Source organism: Thunnus thynnus, chromosome 13, assembly GCF_963924715.1.
Source record: "Thunnus thynnus chromosome 13, fThuThy2.1, whole genome shotgun sequence".
Taxonomy (NCBI): Eukaryota; Metazoa; Chordata; class Actinopteri; order Scombriformes; family Scombridae; genus Thunnus; species Thunnus thynnus.
Window position 1 is genome coordinate 21,381,684 of NC_089529.1, and position 26,144 is coordinate 21,407,827.

At 38.4% G+C, this 26,144-nt stretch overlaps 2 protein-coding genes across 2 annotated transcripts; one reads left to right on the forward strand and one right to left on the reverse strand.

The window, feature by feature from the left end:
- Positions 1-902: 902 nt before the first annotated feature.
- On the forward strand, positions 903-11,502 carry ube2b (ubiquitin-conjugating enzyme E2B (RAD6 homolog)). Its single transcript, XM_067608581.1, has 6 exons — positions 903-1,095; positions 5,279-5,359; positions 6,202-6,227; positions 8,110-8,199; positions 8,722-8,810; positions 9,642-11,502. Exons 1-6 carry the CDS (start codon positions 1,052-1,054, stop codon positions 9,768-9,770), a joined length of 459 nt encoding a protein of 152 aa, XP_067464682.1. The 5' UTR covers positions 903-1,051; the 3' UTR covers positions 9,771-11,502.
- Positions 11,503-11,793: 291 nt separating this feature from the next.
- cdkn2aipnl (CDKN2A interacting protein N-terminal like) lies at positions 11,794-16,086 on the reverse strand. Its single transcript, XM_067608583.1, has 3 exons — positions 15,832-16,086; positions 12,265-12,370; positions 11,794-12,176 (listed from the first exon to the last, which is right to left on the reverse strand). Exons 1-3 carry the CDS (start codon positions 16,041-16,043, stop codon positions 12,168-12,170), a joined length of 327 nt encoding a protein of 108 aa, XP_067464684.1. The 5' UTR covers positions 16,044-16,086; the 3' UTR covers positions 11,794-12,167.
- Between the last annotated feature and the right edge of the window lie 10,058 nt (positions 16,087-26,144).

Consider the following 26,144-nt stretch of genomic DNA (forward strand, 5'->3'; position numbering starts at 1 on the left):
AACTCAGGTATACATGGGGATTTCCTGTCTCATCTGATATCATTTTTAATAATATTTTTGTTTATACATGTTTGATAGCCATATAGTAAAATATAACCTGCTTCACATATTTCCTTTGATGGTTTCTTATCATATTTTACATATAATATGTGGACCTGCCAGACTCTGACCTCTACCTTTCTTCATCTCCTGCATAAACAAAATACTCAAATGCAGTTTTCAACCAACAGCAGAGACTCATAATGTCTCATAATCTGTCCATGAAGCATAGAGGATGCAAAAATGTACCATTAAGCATCATATTATACAGACACTAACACTATTATAGAGGAATGTTACAATGATACTAGCTGCGAAAGCCTTTAGGAGTATCACAGAAATACTTTAAGTTTCCATAAGAATACTGAAGCCATGTAGAGGCTATATTTTTGAATTTTACACAACAGGTTTTCAGAAATGATAATGACTGCATATTTTGTAAATTCAGGGCTTGAATATGTTACTATGGGATGACACCAGACTGCGGGTTACCTTGATTTTCAGCATGTGATATCATATATCTGTTTTTTTAAATAATAGAGCTGTGTAGTATTTTGCACATTCCTGTACAAAACTGCACATCAAACTTATTCTCATAACACTTTTCATATCTTCGCTTGTTAATGTGTCACTTATGTTTCTTGTATTTTGCAGTACTTGCCAATTTCCTTGTATGACAAAACCTAGTTCGCAATAAACCTGTGTCTGATTCTGATAAAACAGTGTTTTATTCAAATATTGGGCAAGGTTACAACAGAAATATAGTTGATTTTCATCTGATAAGCGTTTTGATTAACATGTTTTACATCGACATCCTATCTGTGGCATATAAAAGGGGCTGTACCTCTGCTGGCCAGCACTGTAAGCAACCGACGTCACCATAAATAGCGAGCTAGCCAGTTGTTTTGAGAGAAGAAGAAAAGGGGCTTACAGGCGGAAGAAACACCGGATTTGGTTTCAGATCGTATTCGGTTTATGGTCCTGGTTTAGTTTAAAAAAAACATTTTGAATAATGTCGACCCCGGCGAGGAGACGGCTTATGAGAGATTTTAAAAGGTACGGCTACGTTTTGGCAGTCATCTCTCTGTGTTTGTGTGTGCAGCTAACTGTTAGCAGCGTTAGCCGATGAAGCTTGTCGGTAGCTTAGCTTTAGCTTTAGCTTTAGCTTCTCGTGAAAAGAAACTGAATATAAAGACAGACTGGAGCTACTGCGGAAAACATTCGTTAATTTACACGTTTTGTCTCTGCAGCTGATGTCTGTAGGATTGACAATACACAGTTAGATATTTTAAATGCTACCTAGACGGTATCTGAATAAGGCAGTTTTGTTGTGTGCAGTGTTTTGTACCCAGGGAATATCATTAGGTTAGTCTTTCTGTTTTTTTCTTTGCCCAGTTTGTATGTTTCTGTTGTTTCGTTTAACTTCAGCTAGCTGAGGTTACCTGAGGTGCGGATCAAAAGACTTCTGGACAATTTATTGAACCCCTTGTCTTCCCCCTGATTAGAAACTAAATGAGATAGGATTTATCTTAACTACTCCGTGCAGTCTGCAAGCTGTAGGTTTAAATCCTGCTGCTAAAAAGGCACTAAATTTAACCAGCCAGCTAACATTATGGTTTTTATACTTCCCTGGCAGCAACGTGGCTTGCAGGTGTTGCACAACTCCATGTGTGTGGGGTCAGGGGGTGATCCACCTTAAAATTTAGGATGGCTAGATTTGTGCATGCCACTTCTGCTTAGTGCTTCTCTTTTTAAATCAGTATATTTAATCAATCTCAATGTTCTCCTCGTATATGGTTATCATCAGGTTCCTGCTGTGAGGAGCATGTTTAGGTTTTCCTGGGACAATCACACCTTGTACTACCTGCTATTCTCAATCTGTTGCCATGCTCCATATGGCATCCTACCGTATATGTGTTTGTGTGTTATTCACACACACACACACACACACACACACAAAACAGTCAGTGGAAAAAAAGATGCTAAGCTATTCTGCTGAGAACAGCCGTTGAAGCAGGGCGGATAAGGTGTCAGTGTAACTCTACTCTGCTGTGCCAGTCCCCAGGTGGTAAACTGTAACACACTGAGGCAAGGAAAAAAACAATGGCACATTCCTGGATCAGCCTGACGTGTCCACGCCAAGGCTTGCTGATTGAACTCACTGTAGCGTGATATTGCCTAACCTCTCTTGTTTGATCTCTAAGTCAAATTATTTGCACAATGTGTGTCATGAAACTGAGGTGTGTAATTATTCTAACAGCAACACTGTCGTGTGTTGTTTTGGCTCAGTACTTTACATGTGAAATGACACTTAGGGGTTTAAAGACCAGCACTAATAAGATTTTTTTTTTTGTAGCCCTGTTAAATTAACTATATTGCTCTTTTTTGTATAGCATTTCCTGAGATTATACTTAATAAAGCATCACTTTCTGTCTTTCTTTTTCTCAAAATAACTTTTGAAGGCAATGAAGTTGTACAACCCACAAGTATCACCTCACTCTTCAATACTTCCGGTTTCTTTTTTGACCGTCATTGCTCTGAACAGTATTTAAGTGAGGATTCAGCTTTATTATAGCTTACAGCAGCTATTTAGCTAGACTGGTTTAGGTTGATAATTAGATACTTTGACATTTAGCCAATCTTAGATTTCTTTTTTGCACATTTTATGACTTGCTGGTATTGAGTGTTTGTGTGTCTCTTGTCGGTCTGTAAGCTTGGACGTTTGATTTCACTAAATGAGAGAATTTCTTGCAGACTTAAGTGAAATGAAAGTAAGCTACGTCAGTCACTGAACTGACTGCATGATGTGGAGGGTTTTCCTTGACAACACTGTTTTTAAGTATTTTATTGATAACAGAAGTTATACAGGTCTGCAACTAACAGTTAATTTGATGATCTATTATTAAGCCAATTATATTCTAGATGAATCGATTAGTTGTTTTGCCTGCAACATGTCAGAAAATAGTGAAAAAATGTCTATTTCGGTCCAAGACGATGTCCTCAAATGTCTTGTTTTGTCCAATCAAAACCCAAAGATATTCACTTTATAAAGATATAAAATAGAGAAAAGGAAGCTTGATGTTTTTCTTGGTGTTGCCAATTAATTTTCTGCCAATAGACTTATTGATTAATCAACAAATTGTTTAATCTCTAAATTATTATATGAAAAAAAAAAAAAAACCCATTAGACTTAACCAGCAGTTCCCTTAATCTGCTGCCCGCAAACTGGTCAGTAATCCCCAGTTTAGGAGTAAAATAAAGTAACTATGAGTGTGTCTAGAGGAGAAGTTCAGTGGAGCATCCCTCTACCAGCAGAGAGCTCAGGCAGATTACGGTAAATGAGGTTAATTGCAGCGGGTCTGTCTGCAGCTAGGGACTTAGACATGGATCCACACACAGACGTACAAATCAGCCTACCTTGTTTTATAGCTGTAAGCTCTTATTAAACCAGCTTTTATACTAGGCGTGGGATTGTAGGCCTAAATAGTCTGTCTGTGGTGATCCTGAACTTGGCCTACATGCATCGGCGATTTGATGTAAGACCTTTTTACTGTGTACTCAATAAAGCACCCGGAGTTTGAGGAAGGGATCTGCCAGTCTACTCTGAGGTGTAAGGCTCATTTCAACACTCTGTTTTTATTTGTCACGTGGGCCCGATCCACTGGAAACCTGCTCTATATGCTACACTGATCAGGAATTGAACAAACCCGAGGCTGTTGTCTGAAACTTATTTTTGATTTGTTTTGATTTGTTGACATCCTTTGTTGCTAGGCAGTTGTTGCTGTGGCATCTTTGTACTGTACTTTCCAGAGATCACTTGTCAAACAGCTTCAGGCAGGTTTTCTTTGTGGAGCTGCAAGTAATGATTTAAGGTATTCATTAATCCATTAATGATACCTTCCAAGAATGATTAATCCATCTATGATTATTTTTGGGTTGTCTGATGAATCACTTGGGCTGTAAAATGTCCAAAAATAAAGATAAACGCTCAACAAAAGTTCCAAGAGCCCAAAGTGACGTCTTCATACGTCACTTTTCAGATGTTATATTCTTTTAAAATAAAAAACCTTTAACCGTGATTTGTAATAGAGCCGCAACAATTAGTTGATCAACAGAAATTAATCACCAACTATTAGTCTAGTTAGTCAACTATTAATCAAAACTAATCTATTCATTTTTGATTGAGTCACTTTTTAAGAAAAAAATGCCAAACTTCTCTTGCTCCAGCTTATTAAATGTGAATGTTTTCTGGTGTATGATAGTGAACTGAATATCTTTTTGGTTGTGGACTGTCGGGCGGAACAAAACAAGACATTTTAGGTTTCATCACAGGCTTTTCGGAGACAGTTAATCGACCTTTTTCTCTGTTTTTTTTGCCATTTTATAGATCGAACAATCAATCGGTTAACAACAGCATTGCTGCTGCTGCAGATATAAAACGCATAACTTCCTCTGCACCAGGTAGTTTATCCTAGTTTAAAAAAACAAACAAACCCAGAACCTTTCATGAACACCAGGCGTCACTTGTGTCATCAGTGTGTCACATACATCAGCAACGGAGAGCAACAAAACAAACATTTTATTGATAGAAATAAACATGAGGGTACCTCTCCATTCTTTCAGGGTTTGTTTATGTATCTGTGCGTCATCCGGGTAGCTTGACGACAGCGTTTTGTCAGAAGTTATTTCAGGTGAAGTTCGACTGTAGCTCAGTGGCTCTCGGGGTCAACTCCACCAGGGCTTTGTTGCTGGCAGAGGACACGGTCACAGTACAGTAGCGTTTGAGACGAGCGTTAATGGTATAGCTTATGTAAACTGACATGTGACGGCAGGACGGGGCAGTGTGCGGTTGATCCTGCGAGCCCTGCTGTCTACTGAAGTCATGTTGATACAGCAGTTCGTGTTATGACTGATAATTATCCTGCAGTCAAGGTGTTAATTAAAACCCTCACGCTCTCTCCCATCCTTGCCTCTTCTTTCTGCCTTTTCTCTCCCCTGTGTCTCTTTCTTTTTCCCTCGCCATCATCTTTTTCTTTTCTGTCCTTGTTTGTCTCTTTTTGACTCCCCATCTTTCCTTTTTGTTTTCTGTCTTTGTCTTTGTCTATCCTTCTCTCTGCCTTGTTTACTGCTGTCTTCGTGTTCTTCACTTTTTTTCTTTTTTCCTCTCTTTCTTGTTTGTCCTTCCGTCGTCCCCTGCCCCCTCTTCTCTCTCGTGTCCCTTTCTCTCCGTCTTATCTAGACTTCAAGAAGACCCTCCTACCGGTGTGAGCGGCGCACCGTCAGAGAACAACATCATGCTTTGGAACGCTGTTATTTTTGGGTGAGTCATGCTCTAAATCCAACTCCACCCTGCTGTCTTTACTGTACCACTGCGATTGTGATGCACAGATTCCCTCAGCGCACCCCTTTTCATTCTCAGTCTCCTGCTCTTTTTTTTTTTAAAAGGAAAAAAAAAAAGAAATTTCTGATTACAGCTCTGATTGCAGCACAGAGCAGCCTGGAAAAAATCAGTAGAGAATCAGCAGGTGTTTGATGGCAGGACAGGCGGAGAGACGTTGTTGTGGCTGGAGGTGATGGGTCAGGGAAGGGGGGAGAAGTACAGATACCGAAATGGTGACTTTCCTCAGATTTGTGATATCTCTCAAGTAAAAGGTGCAATTGAAAGGAGAATGACTCATGAAAAAAGCAAGAAGGAACATGATTTTTTTTTGTTTTTTTGAATAGAGAAGTACTTGTATTGTTTTGACTACCAAAAAATAACAATAAATGAACACCAAGAACACAAACAGGGTAGCCAAAAGTAATAAAAATCAACAAAGGAGCAACAAGGTGTAACAAAACAAACCCAGAGTAAAACACATGGGTTTAAAGTATAAATAGACTTGCTAATAGTACCTCACTTAATTCAAAGTCAAAAGGAGAAGCTGCCAGAAATGTACAACACGAAGCCAACTGTTTTAATTGGCTCCTTTTTTACACAGAGAGTGTGAAGAGCTGAGTAAATAAAGACTTTGGTGTCTCCGTAGAGCGAGTCCTTGAAGGATACACGGTAACGATGTTTTCTACCGAGCCGAGGCCTTGTTGGTAGCGGTGTGGATGTTTTTGAAAGTTGGGGAAAATAATTTCATTTCTCTGGTTTTCTGTCTCTCTGTCTTTCTGCAGGCCTGTGGGAACACCATTCGAAGACGGTAAGTTCTCCATATTGATTTATCTCGTCCATAACGTGCGGTCTCGGTGGGAGCACGTTTATCCAAGCTCCTCTGGATTTGATTTAACTTTCTCCTGCACTGTTATTATTGTAGAGTTTCATTATCCAATCCATCTATTACAGCTGTCTGAATAGTGTGTCATATATTTTTAAAAAATATGGAGGGCAAAAGTGTGAAAGTGGGTTACAAACACAAGTAATCAATCTCACTAAGCACAAAATTACACACTCAAAAACATCCCCAAACCTTTAAATGGATGTTTTTAACAAATTGCTATACAGATAAATTATTACAAACAGGTTTCCCAGGAGTTTTTAAAAAGTTTGAAAGAACTACATTTAAGGCTTCTAATAATTGCAGTTTTTTCCCTTCATGTAATAACAAGTTGACTCGCATTAAATTAACTTACTGTCCAGTTTGTGGACAGTGATACATGTGGACAGTGATACATTTCCAGAGGTTTTGGCTCTTTTACTCAAACACATTTCATCTGCAATGACAGTGAGTTTAAAGAGCTGTGAAACATCAGTTAGAGCAGCTTCAGCTTCAGTAAGCGACATGGAACATGTGCGAGTGGGGAATCGTCACGAGACGGCTTTAAATCCAATCCTTCGAATTTGATTGGATCGCTCAAAAGGTGGGCGGTGATATACGCAGAGCTGTAGAGGACTGTCGGCTTAACCGCACGCTGTTACATCAGGATGCAGAGGATGAAGGAGAAATTGATAATTAGGCGGCAACCACAGTTACAAAGTTTATTCCAACTGACATCCAAACACACACCTCCTCCTCCTATGACATCACTTTTGCTAGCGGTCAGGTGTGGTTTAATACAAGGGTTAGCTGCTCGCCCCGTGTCACATTTGATTGGATGAGTGTATGTACACGCTCCCCAAATTCAAGATGAGTCAGGGAAAAATGCACAGCCTCCATAATTTACGTACAGTACATACAATAAGAAAGGTAATATGGTTGAATAATAGTATTGAATAATCAACAATTCCCACAATTTTCACCCAATCTGGACTTAAAACACTCAAATTAAAGCTGCAAGTCAGCTCTTTAACCTCCATAATCACTGATTTACTGCATTTAACTATTGAATGAGCTAAAACAACAAAGTGTTTCACACTTCTGCAGTATTTTCAAGATGTTTCACACAAATTTAAATAAGGTAAAGACAGATTTCTTTATATTTTGGTTATATTTGGCAAAGTGTTGTCATAGATGAAGGCAGACAGACAGGGCCATCTGTCTTGTTCTGTTTTAATTTTCTAGAAAAACATGATATGCGCTTATAATTTATCAAGTCATAGTGTGTGCAATCTGTACATCTCACAATTATGTCTTAATTGCTTCTTTAAATAACTGACATGAAGTCCAGTAATTAAGTAGCTGAACATTGATTAGATGGGGGTTTAAGGTTCAGTTGGCAACAAACTTGCACTTCAGGGACATTCACACAATGGTGCACTTTTTCTGCTTTGTAATTATGACATAGGTCAGGCATGAGAAGTGCTGACTCAGGGCTTATTGTTTTCTCTTGTTAGTCATCTCCCTCCTTCGTTCTCCTTTTTAGCCTGCAGAGTCGACATCTCTGCCACGGTGAAGGATTAGCTTCTCCCTTTACTCGAGCCGGCGGTATTTTTAGTAACGTAATTGTTTCTCTCGCTTTCTCTGACCTCTTCAAGCCTTCACATCTGTATTCTCCTCACAAAATGACTCGTGTGCGCACACCCCCCTCATTGCTCTCTCTCTCTCTCTCTATCTGTCTGTCTGTCGTTCTCCTCCTTTCTGCCTGCCCCTCCTCACCTCCCCGCCCCCCCTTTCTTTCTTTCCCTCTGGGTCTATATATATGCAGGAACGTTTAAGCTTCTGATAGAGTTTTCAGAGGAGTACCCAAACAAGCCTCCCACAGTTCGGTTTGTCTCCAGAATGTTTCATCCAAATGGTAAGAAGAACAAACACACACACACACACACACACACTTTCAAATCATGAATGGAAAATAGAAAAAAAGTGTCTGTCCCCCTTTTTTTTCTTAAAACCTTTAAATATTCATAACTGACCTCTATGTTTTACAGTTTACAGTTATTGGTGTATAAACTGAATATGCCAAATTTAAAGTTTAAAGTTCCTTCTCTCCTTCCCGTTCATCTCCTTCCCCACCTCGTAATGAAGTTTATTTATAGAAGGTCGAGGCCAGTTGTAAAAGAAGTGTTGCATTTGGCTACGATTGCAGATTTGACTCTTTAGGGTTGCATGTTTTTAATTTTGACTAATGAATTATTTGAATTATGCTGCTAGTTTTAAATAAACTAGACTCACCTGCAGTGTTTAAAGAGCATCTGTTCCAGATATTTTATACACTCAATCTTAACTAAATGTCTTGATATTTAATCTCAGTGACATTATGCTGTGACGCTGATCTCTGTGGTCTGAAGCTTTAACGTGTTTTCTCTCTGTTTACCAGTTTATGCAGATGGCAGTATATGTTTAGACATCCTTCAGAATCGCTGGAGCCCCACATACGATGTCTCGTCCATACTCACCTCCATCCAGGTCGGTTGTTTTAACTGCCTGCGTCTATACAACAAAGCAGCATCTATGAATGCATCGGCCTGATTTGAAATACAAGGAATATTATGATTAATGTGCATGTGAACACAATATAATGATAGAGAATGATTCCATGTGTTAGTCTCATTCATTAAATGTTACTGGTCGTTTTATTTCACTTATTCTGGGATTTAGACAACAATTGTGTAGTTTTAAGTTGTCTTTAAGAAGAAACGGTTTATATTTGTATTAGAGATTTTATTCATGATTTATAACTGCAGTGTTTCATTCAGATATTGTGATGTACTTTGATACATAATCTGTCTATCTTGACCAGGATACTCTTGAAAAAAAGATAAATGTTTAATCTCAGTGAGGTTTTCCTGGTTAAAAAATTATGATGGAGGTAAATTAAAACTCTTTTCCAATAATCCGCAGTAGATGATTAAAAACCTTCACTATTTCTTCTACCGTCCAGATTTGTACAATAAAATGAAGCGTAGGTCTTGAGAATGATGAACAAGAGATCGGTAGGCAAGAATTCTGCATTCGGATGTATAGATTTAATTTTTACTGCACTCCAAGCATGTTATATGAACATCCTGTCTTATTTCAATTATTAAATTATGTTTATACCTTTTTTCTGTTCTTTTTAATAAACCCAAGAAAGAGAAAAGACGTCAGATATCATAAAAAACAAGAAATAATATTCCTGATGCACAGATCTGTATGTATCTGATTGTATACAGGTACATTTATTAACACTTAGCCTCATTCAGAGAATCTGTCGTGGTTATTTCATCACTTTTTTTTTTTTTTTTTTTCTCTCCACAGTCGTTGCTGGACGAGCCAAATCCCAACAGCCCAGCCAACAGTCAGGCCGCACAGCTCTATCAGGAAAACAAGAGGGAGTACGAGAAGAGGGTGACGGCCATCGTGGAGCAGAGCTGGGTGGACGTCTGAGCTCCTCTCGCTCTCTCTACTCCCTCCTCTCCATCAACCTCTCTTCATCATCCCAGAGTACTCCATTCTCTCATTTTTACCTCATCGAGAAGAAAAAAAAAAAAAAAACAGCAACTATATCAGAAGAACTCAAGTGCCACCCTGAAAAAAAAAAAAAAAAGATCCAGAGAACAACCAAATCAGAATGGACATTAACTTGCTTGCCAATACATTTTGAGGAAAATGAGGGAGGGGAAATCAATCTTATATTTGTGTTTCTTGTCCTTAATTTTACTTTTTTTTTATTGCATGATGTGAAATAAGTTATTGCTAACAGAATTTGTAATATATCTTTGTTGTTTGGTTGGATTGATGCTGTTAGTGTTTGAGTTTTACAGATTCTTCTTCTCTTTTTGTAAATTTTTCTTTCTTTCTTTTTTTTTTTTTTTTTGTCTGCTGGTGTGCACACAACTTGGCTGTTTGGAAAAAGAGCAGGTTGATGACCAAATCAGAGAAATTTTTTTGAAAAAGCAAAGGAGGATTAACAACCCAGAAAACACCTTTTTTTTTTTTCGAGCGGGTATCTTTTGTCGTTCAAATCGGCCACATACGCTGCTGATGATAAAGAACAATTCCTGGTCTGTCCCACCATATCTGTTATTTTAAGAGACACTGTAATTTTAGGCTCGCAGACGTCACAGGCTGCAACAGCGCCAAGTCTCCCTTGCACTGATGAATCATGGCTCCCTGGCAAGCTGGTTCTGAGCTTTTTTTATTTTATTTTAATCATTTCTGCTCCAAGGTAGAAGATGATGATAGAGAGGACAGGATAAGCTTGGACTGTGAATCCCAAAGTGGGGTGCAGGGAATCCCCCCCGGCTGAACTGAGGAAATACTGTATTCATTTCAATCATTTTAATTTTTCTGTACATCAGCCTTAAAGACAACTGCAATCAGCATGAAGTTGTTAAATACACATAGAAGTTGGGTGTACTTCTGCATCATGATCCCATCTAGTATTACTGAGCTGCCTGGTTTAGTTTTACAAAACATTACGCTGTTTATATCCTGCTTATTTTCTATAATACACATTTTTATTACTTCTCACAGCTTCCTCCTCTTCCTCCTCCTGACAGCTCATCGTAGTCTCTCGCGCCCACATGGCTTTTTCTCTAATTTCACCCGCCGCAGAAAGCAAAAAGACTGCGTCGCCTGTGACGTGTGACAGCATGAATGAAGTGTCTGTGCTTTTGATCCTTCTCTTTAAAATGACACAGCTGAAATCCAAATTAACAAACAAGCAGAGGATGAAAGCCGGTCCCTGTTCTCAGCTGTAAATGACAGCAGTTTAAAACGGGATCGACAGAGCAAACCGTGCCGCTGAGGAGCCTAGACTCCGATGCAGGTCACATGACATCAACTGTTTTCCCCAAAGGCCCAGGTTGTTTTTCCACGCCTGCGTTTTGTCTTTTTTTATTTTATTTGTATGTGATACCCAGTTAAAAGACCATTTGAGGAGTATAAATTTATGACTTAACGCTGCCCAATTACAGCTAAATAATCCATGGAAGACAGTCATCATAAGAGTTCTTTTTTTTTTTAAGACAGTAAAGGTCATATTGTGACTAGTGATTTATTTCACCTAATAAGCAGAAGGGATACGTTACAAAATTTTGTGAATTTAAAAAAAAAAAGTGTATACTTATAACAATATGCTGTATAAACATAATAAAACACATTTTTCAGACTTTGAGACAGTTCTTGCTCTTTTTTTGTTTTAGTTACTGTTTTTATCCTCCACATTAAATAAACAACTCAATCTGTTTATTCGACATAATCATTGTACTCGTTCCAATGGTGCAATTATAGAAGATTAAGTTCTATATATATGGTGTAGAAAAACAACTCTAAGCTGAGGATATAACAGAAAAAGGCTCCAATGTTCCATTTTCGACACCTCTTTTGGAACAAGCACCCTAGTTTTTCCCCTCACAGCTGCTACGATTTGTCTGAGAATTGTGAAGCAGCAACAACAGAACCAAAGTTATGAAAACAAGTCCTTTATTCTACTTCAGACATTAGGACAAGATCCAGTGTCATCTTCCATCTGTATTTATTATAAAAACAGTACTAAAAACAATCAGTACACTTTAAAAAAATGTAAAACGATCATGCATAGAGATAGTGGAGCAGTGAGGTTCCCACACCGCCGACAGCTTCTTGTGACGTCATGATAATACAAATAAAAGCCTAAAAATCTGAGTATCACTCATTCACATCTGTATTAAACAATGTATGATGGTAATAAACCGTAGAAACGTGATAAGCTTTGTTACAAGCACAGCCTGTACGATCGAGACCCTCCAGTCTTCAGTCGCTGATCAGATAAAACCAGAAGAGACGATTCGCCCGAGCTGGTCATCGACCCTGTGATGTAAGAGAGGAATACATGAAGAACTTTCTCAACATATGTGAACATATACAGTATTGTAAGCCTGTGTGTGTGTGTGCACACCTGTTGCTTTTTCATAATCTCATCTCTTGTCTTGAAGACCGGTGCGTCCTCCACATCGATGCCTTCCGCCATTTCCTTCACTTTCTCCACGAGCTCTGAGCTATACCTGCCGTCAGAGACGAGAAATATTATGTCAACACGGTGACGCGCAATTATTAAGCATCTTTAATTCATCTGTGATTCATAATATTTATTATAAGATAACATGAAAAACAAGTAAGAAAGCAAATATCAGTGAAACTGCAGATGTACTGATCAACAGAAAATGAACAGATTATAATTTTAATAATCAGGATGTTAATTTATGAAGTAATTATTACACATTAAAAGTACTTGCTGGTGTTTTGGTACTGATGAGACTATGTGCAAAACTTAGAGAAACAGTTTTGGCCAAGACACGTGGCTTTCTTGTTAGATGAAAGGATCCATACCGCTCTGAAGATTTTTTTAGTCTTTGAGGGAACAAAAAAAAAAAAGTACTGGTATCGGATCAGTACTTTTTTAAAGCCAAAAGCCGGAAGAGAGCTTTTTCACTGCAGACGTTTAGACATGTGAGAGCAGGAAAAGCACAGGTGCAATTAAAAACATAAAAAGGATGGGTTCACTTTCATCTATCTTAACAACAGTCAGGTGCCCCTATGAACATTAAAACAGCTTTAGCTTGCAGTAATCATTCCTCCTGTTCATATTGGGCATTAGAAAAAATCCCTTCATCATGTGCTTATACTGTAAGTGAAAGGGGACAAAATCCACAGTTCTCATTTTGAGCAAAAAATATATTAAAAACTTTAGTTAGTTTTAGTTTCAGTCATATGAGTTTGTCAAATAAAGCGGATATCTTCCACAGTTACAGTCTCACAGACAGTGTTTCCTTGTTCAGCTGCAGTGGAACGATGGTAACAAAAGGAGGGAATTTGGCTCTAAAAAGGTTTTAACTTTCAAAAGATATCAACTTGATTTGAATAATTTGGATACTTGAAGCGTCATATTAGCTTCAGATAAACTTTTAAATACATTTTTGCACAGAAGGACAACTGTGGATTTTGTCCCCCATCGCTGACACCGTAAGTGCATTATGAAGGTAATGGCCAGTATGAACAGGACTATTGATTATAGGAAGAAAACCCCATTTCAATGTTCATTTGGGCATCTGAATATTGTTTTAAGACAGACTTGGAAAAAATTGTGAACCTGTCCTTTAACAGCACCAATTTATTTAATTGCTTTACAGACACAGGGGGGCAGCAGTGAGCCCATGACAGGTTATAACACAAGCATGAGATGAAGAAGACACCGCACGTGAAAACATTTAAAAAGAAGCCACACAAAGGCGAGATTTACAATTTTTTACAAGTAACTTAAAACAATATGTTTCACTTTTAGACGAGAAAGGGCTTCAATGGTGAGGACTAACTAATTAGTTTGGTAAATGTATCTCAGTTAAACTTAACAGCTCAATTAAAGTCATTACTGTCATATTAATTGTAGATTAAGTGAGCTGTTCATCTTCTCCATCTCAAGAAACTGCAACACAAAACTATAGGACTTTATAAAGTTTAGAGAAAGTTGTTGACAGCTCACTGCTGTCTTGACTGCACACACCAATTTAGATAAATTCAGACAAATTTAAGATAAATTCCAATCTGGTTTCCGACAGAAGCATTAAACTGAAACGGTTCCTCTCAGAGTCTCCGATGACATAATGATGTGATTTGATGTGGGTGGATGTTGTTGCTGCTGGATCTTAGTGCAGCTTTTGATACTGTAGAACACGGCATCCTGATTGAAAGGCTCAGGCAGTGGGTTGGTGTCTCTGGGAACGTCCTGGACTGGTTCTCCTCCTGTCTCTCAGATAGAAGTTTTTCTGTGTCGCTCGGTCCCGTCTTTCCTGTGGTGTCCCACAGGGTTCTATCTTGGGTCCTATGCTACTTGCTTTGTATGCGTTTCCCTTGAGTCATATTATTAGCAAATTTAAAAAGGTATCTCCTATCACTGTTAAGATATTGATATTCAGCTGTATGTCTCTGTTTTGCACAATTATCTGGATGGCTATCAACTTCTTGCAGCTAAACGCAGATAAGACCGAGGCCCTTATCATAGCTTCAGACAACATAGGTTGCTCGGTGTACTGGGTCCCTTTCTTCAGCTGTACAGTCTAATCTTAGAAATCTCAGTGTTATATTTGATCAGGCTGTACTTGGTACAACATATCTAATCATTGACCCGGATATGATTCTTCCATTCGAGAAACAAACTCGGGTCTGTTGTATCACAACCTGAGCTGGAGATTTTTTATATCATCCTGTCTAGTCTACAAATGGCCCAGACCGCCACCGCAGGGCTGTTGACCAGGTCCAGTAGGACAACTCACGTCACACCCGTCTTATCATCTTTACGCTGGCTTCCCATCAAGTTTAGGATTCATTTTAAGGTTTTTGTTTTCACACATAGAGCCCTGCATGGTCAGGCACCCGTGTACATCTGTGACCTGCTCCATCTTTATATCACCAGTAGGTCACTTAGGTCTTCTGACCAGTGCTTACTGGTTGTCCCTCACTCTCAACTAAAAACAAAAGGTGATCGTGTCTTTGAAGGGGTGGCTCATTTCGAGAGTATCTAACTTCCATATGGTGACGTATTTCTGAGTGAAACAGGAGACAGGTAGGACATAACTTTGGGAGGAATTTGATTTGAATGTTGAAAAGTGGGCCTGTCATAATAAATCTCTCTGTGCTGCTAAAGGTTTGATGATTGATAGATGGGTGGATATCATGATATTATTGATTGGTTCAAGCCTACCTAAGTACAGGTTATATTTTGTTTTACAGGAAGAAAACATGATTGGATTTTGATACAAGAATACAAAGAAACTGGGGGTTTTTTTTGGCATGTAATGTTAAGTTGGTGCACAATATGACCGATGTTACAAATCAACTGGTTTTCCTGTTAACTGCTTACGTTTGTTGTGTAAACGTCGGGAGTCTCTCATGGCGACAGCAGATGTTACAATCACGGAGAGGAAACGTAACTCACCATGCAAATGCCTGATTATGATTTTATAACGTGATGTTTTTATTCCTTTAGATGTAACACCTGGTATTACCTGGTTGGGGGAGGGTATTTTGAAGAAAATACATATATTTATATATATATATATAATACATATATTTCTGATGCCAGTTTCACTGAACTCCATAAACCACCAATAAGCTGAATCAATCAGATTGGATAGTCTAGTCTACGAAATTATGAGTGATATATAATTATTATCAAGTATTTACAAACAAATGTTACCAGTTAACAGGAAAACCAGTTAATTTGTAACACCGGGGATGTGATCTGAAGACTCATTTATTCAAACTGTCCCCGTGCTATCTGTTGCTTGTGTTTTATAGTTTGTTTATTTGTTACTTTTTTAAATTTTCTTATTTTTAACAATCCTACTCTTGTGAAGCACTTTGTGACGTTGCTCTGTAAAAAGGTGCTACACTAAATAAACTTTACTTCTGTAAGTTACAGACATGCACTGCAGTGTGGTGGTCGTGAAAACACGTTGTGTTTACGTACCGACAGCCGAGGAAGACGTTGTTGGCCCAGACCATGGACAGAGAGAGCAGGTGGTCCAGCTGCTGGAACTGGAAGTCGTTTATGTTCCGCAGGATGAACTCCCTCCTCGGCTTCCAGTGTTTGTCGCTCTCCCAGTAGCCTCGAAACTTTTCTACCTGCTCTGCCAGAGCTCTGTTTTGTTGAATGAAATCCTCCACGTCCAGGGAAGACATCTTGCTCTTCTACAGCTGCCGAGTCAACAAAGGCAGTTTCCTGTCTTCGAAGCCTGGGAGGTGTTTGTGTTGATGTTTGAGCTCCCAGTGTTTTCAACAGCGTCGCACAGTGGTGGAGCTGAGAGCTACAGCTGACCTGAAACAACCTCTGCACACAGCAGCTTCTGGCTGGTTGTTACTGGGTAGTCAGTTGGATTAAATTCATTAAAGGTGCAACATCTTAATCCATCAAATTAATTCATGCACATAAACGTCCATCCGTCTTCTTTTATCCTCCACAGGGTTGCAGAGGAGCTGGAGCCAGTCTCAGAACTCGACATTGGGCGAGAAATCACATCAATCACCACCATCATCAATCACAACAAACAACCATTCACACTCACATTCACATCTACGAGCAATTTTAGTAACCTGATCCAATTTTTGGTCTGTGAGAGGAAGCTGGAGCACCCGAAGATAGACTGAACATCCAACATCCAAACTCTACATAGAAAGGCTCCAGCCGGCTGGTGGGTTTGAACCCAGAACTCTCTTGCTATGAGACAACAGTGCTAACCCCTGCACCACTGTGCTGCCTGTACATTAATCTATATAACATAATAGTATATGTCATAATTTTGTGGAGGGCCAGATTTGGCCCACGGACCGCTATTTGTTATGTTATATGTCCATAAACGTATATATATATACACACAGAAATATTTGGCTCCCAAAACGAAAGCTGAGCTGAAGTTTTCCCTTTCATAGATTGCATCAAATTTTTAAATGACTCTTCATAAACCTGCGGTAGATAGAAATGTAAACACAAGGCTCATGTAAATCCCAATAAACATGAGCTTGTAACCTCTTATACAGGTACATAACATAATATATCCTATATGACCAGAACTGATTTTTGTCAGTAACAGTTCTTCAGCTTCAACCATATATGAAGCAGGCTACTGTTTATTGTGTGTGGATTAGCCTATTATGACATCTGCCCTCAGATACAACCCTTGTTTTATACAAACAAAAACATATATTTAAAAAAACATGTGTTTTCACCACAGTGCTGAATAAATCTGGCCCATGGTTGAACCTAAGTGCTGACCCCTGTAACAGACCATCAGTGGGGTATTAATCACAAGAGGTGAAGCTGTGAAAAAGGACTAAATGATAAATAATGATAAATGAATCAACTGATTTTGATTGTTCAGTACAGGCACACAACAAGTCAGTATTAGAAACATAAAGTTAAAAGTTAAGTAAAGCATCGGGTGTGATATTCATCACCACAAAAGGAAAATACAAGAGTGAGCAGAATACATCTGCAAATGTTTGACAACACCACTGACTGCACAATAACTTGCTGCTGATCATTTCAGGTTTCTAGTAGAGCACATACGGTGCAGTTGCGAATACGTGCATCCCAGAAAAGGAAAAGTGGTATTTTTACGGGGACATGTCATCTTTTAACTTGACATTTTTGTTGTATGGTGTTGAGGTGGATAATAAGCCTGATCTCACGGCAAATTTGAAGTTATTGTGACAAAAAAAATGACCGTATCTTATTAGTTTGATGTCATAGGGCTGAAATGTGTGCAGACCAAAGTATATGTACATATACTTGTTTGTTTTTATTCAACAAATCTGCAAATTCTTTGTGTAATTATGTAATGATAAATGATTTATGATAGGTCATATTCCCTATAAGGAAATAAAAAAATGTCTTTAAGCTAAATCTGGTGCCATAAATGTATTGTGTATTGTTAAATAAACAATGAAATAAAACTATGATAATAAAAAAAATGTATTGTGATCATATGTCAAGGTGGTAGTGTCATAGCTACTTAGAAGACAATAAAGGTGTGAAGATTGCACATCATCACATTAAAACATTTGGATGTAATCTTTTGAAATTGAGCAACATTGGCTGTAGACTGTCGGTGGGCTAACACAGCTTTAGACTCTCTCAGGTTTCTGCCTCATCCTCTAGCTTGATCTATGTGTGATTCTTGCTTTGCCAGAACATATAAAATTCACAGAGCAGGTACTGAGATGTTGAAATGTCTCCAGCACACACACACAGACACACACACACACACACACATACTTTCATTTTTCTGCTTTCTTCTCCCTTGACCGGCGGCTCTCTCTGCACTTGACCAGCCCGCCAGGAATATGATCAGTGAGAAACTGGACTTTTAACCTTCAGTCTATGTAAAGAGGCTTATAGACAGTCAGTCAGGCTCACAGATATGCACAAACACATGAACACACACACACACACACGCACACACACACACACACATGCAGCCTCTCTCCATGCTCTCTTCACAGATGTGTGCACAAACCCCTGCAAGATTTTCTTTTCCTTCTAACTTTCGCTCATTCACGCACACACAGCAGAGCGGAGGATTTGGGACTTGTTTTGACATGAAGTCATTGATATGCAGAGGGATTTCAGAGGAGGCAAGCCAACATGAAGTCTGACGGACAGACAGACAGACAGAAAGGCAGACCAGCTCATTGCTCTGTTGTTGGTTTTGTTTCCACAACGCAGTAAGAACTAATTTCACTGTAAATGACTGTCAAAAATGTCTGAAGACTGCCATTATAACAGCCAGATACATGTCTAAAGGAATAGAATAAAGGTATCGGCCTCAATGATTTGCTGCGAACTCAAAATGAATTTGCTTTGCGTTAAATTGAAAGAATTAAGAAGATGTTTCTCTGTAAAATCATGTATTAACAGTCATCTTTATATCCTGCATTGAAATAAATGAACAAAAGCAGAGGGTCTGTCGAAGAGAAAGACTTATTCATATTTTAAACCAGCAGAATGGAAACCAAAGTTCCCACATGCAATCTATTGAGAAGATGATTAAAATGATCCATTTGTTTTTCATTGTTATCCTTATTACAGTAATCTAAAGGAGCTGTGCATAATAAGCATGGAGGTAGTTAAATTAGACACATACATAGCAAAGGTAACCTCATACATGCAAAATAGATTATGTAAAAACATCTGGTTTATAAAAGAAAAACAAGAGGCTTATAACAGCCTCACAATCTCACGAGATTGAACTCCTGACACCTTAATTTCACAGCGATTTCAAAGGAATAGCGGAGACGAAGCCAAAGAAAGACTCAGCAGGTTGGAACAACGGTCAGACATGCAGTGATGAAATAATGTCTGGGCAGATCAGGACAGGATTTTTGTGAATGTGCAACCTAACAGATTCAGTGAAGATCAAGAGCAGATCAGAGGGGACTGTCTTACCTTTATACCTCTACTGCATTTATTCTCTGCAACATACAGCAAAGAGAAGGAGCTCAAGAAGTGACACATAACGATTTATCCAGACACCAAACTCCAGACTGCTATTGTAAAGTAGCCATTAATAGACAGGTGTGATTTCACTGGTGAGCTCCAGACATGGATATCCAGGAAAGAATTTGTGTTACTGTGTAAAATACAGTGATTCTGGCCAAAAAACACTATTTTTTAAGCATCTAATCATCAATTTTAACTCTCTTTTAAAACGTTGCCCAAACAGAAAAGTTTGAATCTCAGCGTCGTCAGGTTTCTCTAGTTTAACAACAAATTCTGTTTTCAATAGGTTTTTTTTTTCATGGATGACATTTTAACATGTCACAGTAGGGGGAAAAAAATAGGTGTAAATTGCTATGGAATAAAATGAATGATGGCTGAATACCATTTATCTGCTTGTGCATGCTGGCTCACTGTCATAGCTTACTGGGACCGCCATTGTTAACGTTATAAGTAACACCTGCGCTTTTCCTGCTATGACAAATCGATAATGTCTGCTGTGACAAAGGTTAATACTCAAGCAAACAAAACACTACAGGAAATATATTTGTATCTTTTTAAAAAAAAAAAAAAAAAGCACTTTATGATTAATCAGTCAGACTGGAACCTTGATTGTTTCTGTTGGCTTTGTCTGAAGAATAACTAAGTCGAAAAATCCTGTTGGTTTTCAACATATTCCCTCTCTGCCTCGTGAACAGATGTTTCAGCTTCACCCTGTTTTCCATGGAGCACCAAGCGTTGTAATTCTATTTCCACGCAGTGTCAGTTTACTATAAGTGGTTACAAAACTTCTTCCCAACAGGCCGTACTCTCCTGATGCCTTGAATCGAGTGTTTTACTATCCAGCACCACAGAGCAGAGAGACATGAACAAACTCGGTTAACACAGGAACATGATGCTTTCTGAATCTTCCCCTCTGCACGCTACAGACACACAACCAAAAGCCTTACAACACAATATTCCTTGGACATGAATATTTTAGGTGGACATATATGCATATATGTACACACACACATTTTATACTTGGTGGTGGAAGAAGTATTCAGATCCTTTACTTAAGTTAGAGTACTAATACAGCAATGTAAAAATACTCAAGTAAAGGTCCTGCATGAAAAATCACACTTTAGCAAAAGAACTATTAGAAGTATAAGCAGCAAAATGTACTTACGGTATTAAAGTAAAAGTACTCATTTCATCCCTCTGACTGATATATTATTATATATGACATTATTGGATCATTAATACTGAATCACCAGTGTTAGAGCAGCATGTTACTGTTGTAGCTGCTGGAGGTGGAGTTAGTCTCAAATACTTTATATACAGTTAGCTAGTTTAGTCCAGTGGTTCCCAGCCTAGGGGTCGGGCCCCTCCAAAAGGTCAGCAGATAAATCTGAGGGGTTGTGAGATGACTAATGGGAGAGGAAAGAAGAAAAAACAAAAGTTCTGAAACACAAATACGTTTTCAGTTTTTGGACTTTTTCTCTAATCTTTGATTTTTGGTGAAATATTGGATCATTTGAACATTTATTGAAATGAAACCATGTGAGAAGTTTAGAGGGAAAAATCACTATTTGGTGGAGCTGTTAACAACTCATAGACATCTGAAATGTGACCCCGACTACACACTGCTTTATGTAAGACGTCAAAAGCCAAAAAGGTTGGAAACTACTGGTTTCATCTTTAACAATGTGTTGTATTTTAAGAGATTGTTATATTATCCATTGTGTCAAATCTTCATCTGAAAAGTAACTAAAGCTGTAAAATCAATGTAGTGGAGTAGAAAGTACAATATTTCCCTTTGAAGTGTAATGAAGTGGAAGTATAAAGTAGCATAAAATGGAAATACTCAAGTCAAGTACAAGTAACTCAACATTCATACTTAAGTACATGTACTTGAGTAGATGTACTTGGTTACTTTCAAGCACTGTATACTGCAGTACTGTACAGAACCCTCTAACCCTCTAACATTAACACTAAATCCCAACCCTTAACCAGTTTCTGTAAGAAGTATGTCCCATTAAATGTTCTCGCCTCAGACATTTTTTCTCTGTTTTCTTTACTCATGAGTCAGTCCTCATAAGTACAGAAAGACAGGAAAACACACAAGTAAGCACACATAAAAATGCACTTTCACCTCCTCTCAAATTCCCCCTGAGGAAAACCACCAGTGGCACTCTCGGGTATGTTAGATTTTGGGCCGCCTCCAAGTCATACAAGTCGCCGCTTTATTGAGTGAACTAACCCATTAAGTTTATGGCCCCGCTCTCTCCCTCTCACTCAGCCTGAAATATACACTGATGCTGAAATAATACACTGCGTTCCAGGCTGCTTTGGCAGACGGTAACTCTTGATGAGTCACCTAATGTGTGCTTACTCAGGAGAAAATTATAATTGGGAAACACACAGACAACAGGTAGCCCTTTCAGCCGGAGAACTGGGGGAGCACCAGCGAGAAGGGATTAACTCACTCTGTGAAGTGTCTGTGGATACCAAGGTCACTGTGAGAAGAACGGGACATGCAGGAAAGAAGTTTGTTAGATTATTATAAAGGTTATTTGCAGAGTGTGATTTTCCACGTACAGAGTCAACTTTCAATGAGCTTGCAAAAGCTGACGAAGATTGTGTTGAAAAGTAAACAACCAGGAGGCAATTAAAGTTTCTTTCTTTTTTTTTCAAATCAGATATAGATTTTTTCTTGGTAATTTTATTCATTTTTTTTTTCCTGCAGTCAGTTTTATGTGCTGCTTTTGTCCTCTGCATATTTTGGAGGTATGCTGAAAGGTGTGCTTATAGTTAGCCAAGCTTCCCAAGAAAAAATGATGGCATCAGTCGTTTCAACAAACAAGTTTTGTGTTTCAGTTTTAAGTTTCTCCTCCTTCTGCACTGATATATGTAGAATTTCAATCTTTAGAGACCATCCTGGTTAAATAAAGGTAAAAAAAAGTCAAATTTCAAATCTGTTTAGCTTCATTTTACACTAGATGTCTAAACTAAGGCTAATCATTGTAAAATTGATCAATAGGAAATGTAATTCTGGTTGCAGTGTTACAGCTTTACTTTCCAGATCAATAGTACGTATTAAAATACATTTTAAAATAAATTTTGCTGCTATTTTAGTTGTGAGCATTAGCATGTAGGAGGTAAAGCAGGTAAACTAGCTCATCCCCACCAAGGGACTGAAAACAACAAATCTTTTGAATGAAAAAAAAAGCTTATACTTACTTTAGATCACTAAAGCAGGATGAGCATTTGTGAAACTTGTTGGAAAATGCATCGTAGTTTGCCACAGGACTATGAGAATTAGGCTACACTTGACATTGCATTGACTTTAGTTCCCACAAAGGAGGGGTGCTTCAACATTTTAGGCTTGGGACCCAAGTGATAAATGTAGTCTGTCACCCTGGGACCCAGACTAATTAAAACTAGTGCTCTTGACATGTAGGGAGGCTGGGGCGGTAGGGCCTGCCAGCTATTTCAGGTCCTTAATCCTGACCCGTTGTTTAAAAAACTAGGATATATACCCGACTATTGGCCTAATTGCAGTTGACATGGATATCGGGGCCATGATACAGTGCGTGCACCTCCGCAAGTCAGTAATATCCCCACAACCGCTCCATTGTAGCACCAACATACAGCTGCCTCTAGAGGAATACTGTCATCTCTGTTGTTCACATATTGATCTTATTTCCTGGAATGTGTGGTTATGAAAATCAAATGCAACCTACGTATGTCATGGAAAAATAGTGTAATGTTGGCTGCTGTGTATGTGTGTGTGTGTGTGTGTTTGTGTGTGTGTGTGTGTGTATATGTGTATGTGTGGTGGGAGGGTGTTCATGATTGACATCACCAGCAAGTTAACTGACAGAGTTTGTTGAAGACTTTGTGTCTCGAGAGTAACCAAAGAAGAATGAAAATAAAAAAGACATAAGTGTTTGAAACTAATTAACCAGACGTTAGAACTCCAAACCAAGTAGACTCCAAAGTTTCAACGTGACGAAGGGAATTAAACTCGAGAAGAATCACAAATTTTGTATTTGTCCTTTGTGCTTTTTGACATATAGGACTATGAATGCTTTATTAATAACATCCTGGCTTTTTTTGTTCTAAAATTAAAGGTATCTTAAAGTCAAAGTTGTTGAAGGAATCCAGAGATGTAAAAATACAAATTACGTTCTAACAAAGCAAAGTTTCTGAACATTTTGAAGGATGTATAACCAATCAATTAATTACTGAACTGCAGTGTGCACAACAAACATGGTGAGTTAAGCTAATTATTTAGTTAATGTTAGTGGTGAATTGTCCATTTTGATGGCCGTTATCAACATTTTAGCTTAATTTAAACATGTTTTACCAAGAAAATGGCATAAATAGCATCTGCTTTTATAACTATCATGCTGTTCATGACTGACACTACCACCATGGTAGGCGCCTGACCGATTTTGTTGAAGATTTTGTGTCCATTGAGTAACAAAAGAAGAAGGAAAATAAAAAGACAAAACAGTTTCAAAACATTTGAAACTAATTAAGTAGACGAGAGAACTCCAAACCAAATAGACTCCTGGCTAACATCCTGGCTTTTTTTTTTGGTCTAAAATCAAAAGTATCTCTAAGGAAAAGTTGTTGAAAGAATTCAGAGATGGAAAAAGACAAATTATATCCTAGCAAAGCAAATTTTCTTAACATTTTGGAACATTTATAACCAAACTATTCAAAACTTCATTGCACAGTGGACCTCACTGAACTACAGCAGGCACAAGCTAATTATTTACTTAATGTCAATGGTGAATTATCCATTTTGATAACAGTCATAAAACATTTTACTAAATCTTCATATAATAACAATAATAATTATAATAGATTTTATTCATAGAACGCTTTTCAAGGTACTCAAAGATGATTTACAAAAGTTAAAAGGGTCATAAAAAACAAAAAAACCCCAACACACTTAAAGCAGAAGGTAAATATGTCTTGTTTTGTTTGACCAACGATCCAAACCCCAAAGAAAATCAGATTACCATCATGTTTGACAAAGAAAAGCATTAAATCATCACATTTGAGTAGCTGAAACCAGCAAATATTTGTTCATTTTTGCTTAAAAAAACGACTCAATCAAAATAGTTGCAGATTCATTTTCTATCGATCGACTAATCGATTAATTGACTAATCGTTACAGCTCTACATTAGTTACTGATACAAATGTCTTAAAATGTGTGTGTTTAATGATTAATTGATGAGCTACACGTGGCACCTTTAACCATGTATCGGTAATACTCTGCTGCTGTAAACCTCATCCATCTGGTGCACCCAGCAGATTAAACAAACTACAACTACTATTTGACCCAGATCTGGGTGGATCTACTTCCTAAATAAACAATGGGTGCATCTCATCAGCCAGGAAATTGCATTAGCACACATTAAAAACGATCACGGAGAGGGTCACAGGCTGTTTCCTGGGGGGGTGGGGGGGGGGGGGGGGGGGAGACGGGACGACACACTATCTACCTGTGTTATGTGGAGGAAAAGGAGGGGAGGACACACTGTGGGATGCTGCTGTTGCATTTGAATGTGTGCCAGAGAAATCCCTCCTCTGTGTCCTTCACCACCTCATTTCACTTTGTGCAAAACAGCATCACACCCTCTTTTCCTCTTCCACAACCCCCCCCCCCACCCCCCCTCCTCTCTCTCTCCACTATCTGAGTGACACCTGATACAGCTGATATGAGCATTTGTGCACCTGACATCCTTGCATTGTGTGCGTGTTCATGTGCTTGCAGGTCTGTGTGTTTGATAAGGGTAGAAATGTCCCATTTGCTCATCTGAGTGACCTTAATTTCAGCATGCCTCCCGGCTCTGCAGACATTTTAGAAACCAAAAAAAAAAAAAAGCACGGACGAAGACGAATAACAACAGTTGAGTCTGCTGTCTGTCGCTGCAGAGATGCAGAGTTAAAAGCTGCACATACTTACTGAGACGGGGGAATTTTCATGGAAGATGGATTTGTTTGTATGCACTCCGCTTGTTATTAAAGCAAACTTTGGAGAAAGTATAGGAAAACATTGTTCTGCTTGACAACAGTCAGAGGACAGTGATTTAGAGGCAGTGGAGGGTAGTAGATTACACATTGATCAAGCACCCTCCTCATCTTTAAATATAGATTTTAGAGAAAATGTGAGGGAAGGTAATTTACTTGCCAACCATTCCCCTTTGGATCACTATGAGCAAATCAATCACTGGTGGAGAGATATTATCACTTACAGTAAAGTGCAACTACAGGCCTTCACTTTGAACTGAAGCTCCATGCTGCCAATTATCTTGACAGCGGTGATAATGGCGATGATGAGGTTGAAGGATCCCCTTTAAAAAAAAAATGGTGAGAGGGATTGAAATGGAAAAGGTAGCTACTATAAATCACAAGATGTGGATGAGTTTGAATTCTACATAAAATCCTTCAGACATAAAGAAATTCAGTCACATGTCACTCATGTGCCTTTATCTTTAGACATAAGGGCATCATTTTAAGTGATTTTAAGGTGACATAAAAAACAAACTACAGTTATGTTCTGAAAACTTTTATCATGTTTAGATATTGCTAAAATCTATCCACATTTCCTATTTGTGCAGTTAAATTCATTCCCTTTTGGAGGCTACAATAAATTTTATTTTATTCAATTGAACTGGTGGTTCTTTGTTTTATGATAATTGCTGGTAAGAAGTCAGACACCAGATTAATCTTTTTAATGCCAACACTTCTCCCCTCACAGTGAGTTTGTATGCCTGGCAGAGAATTG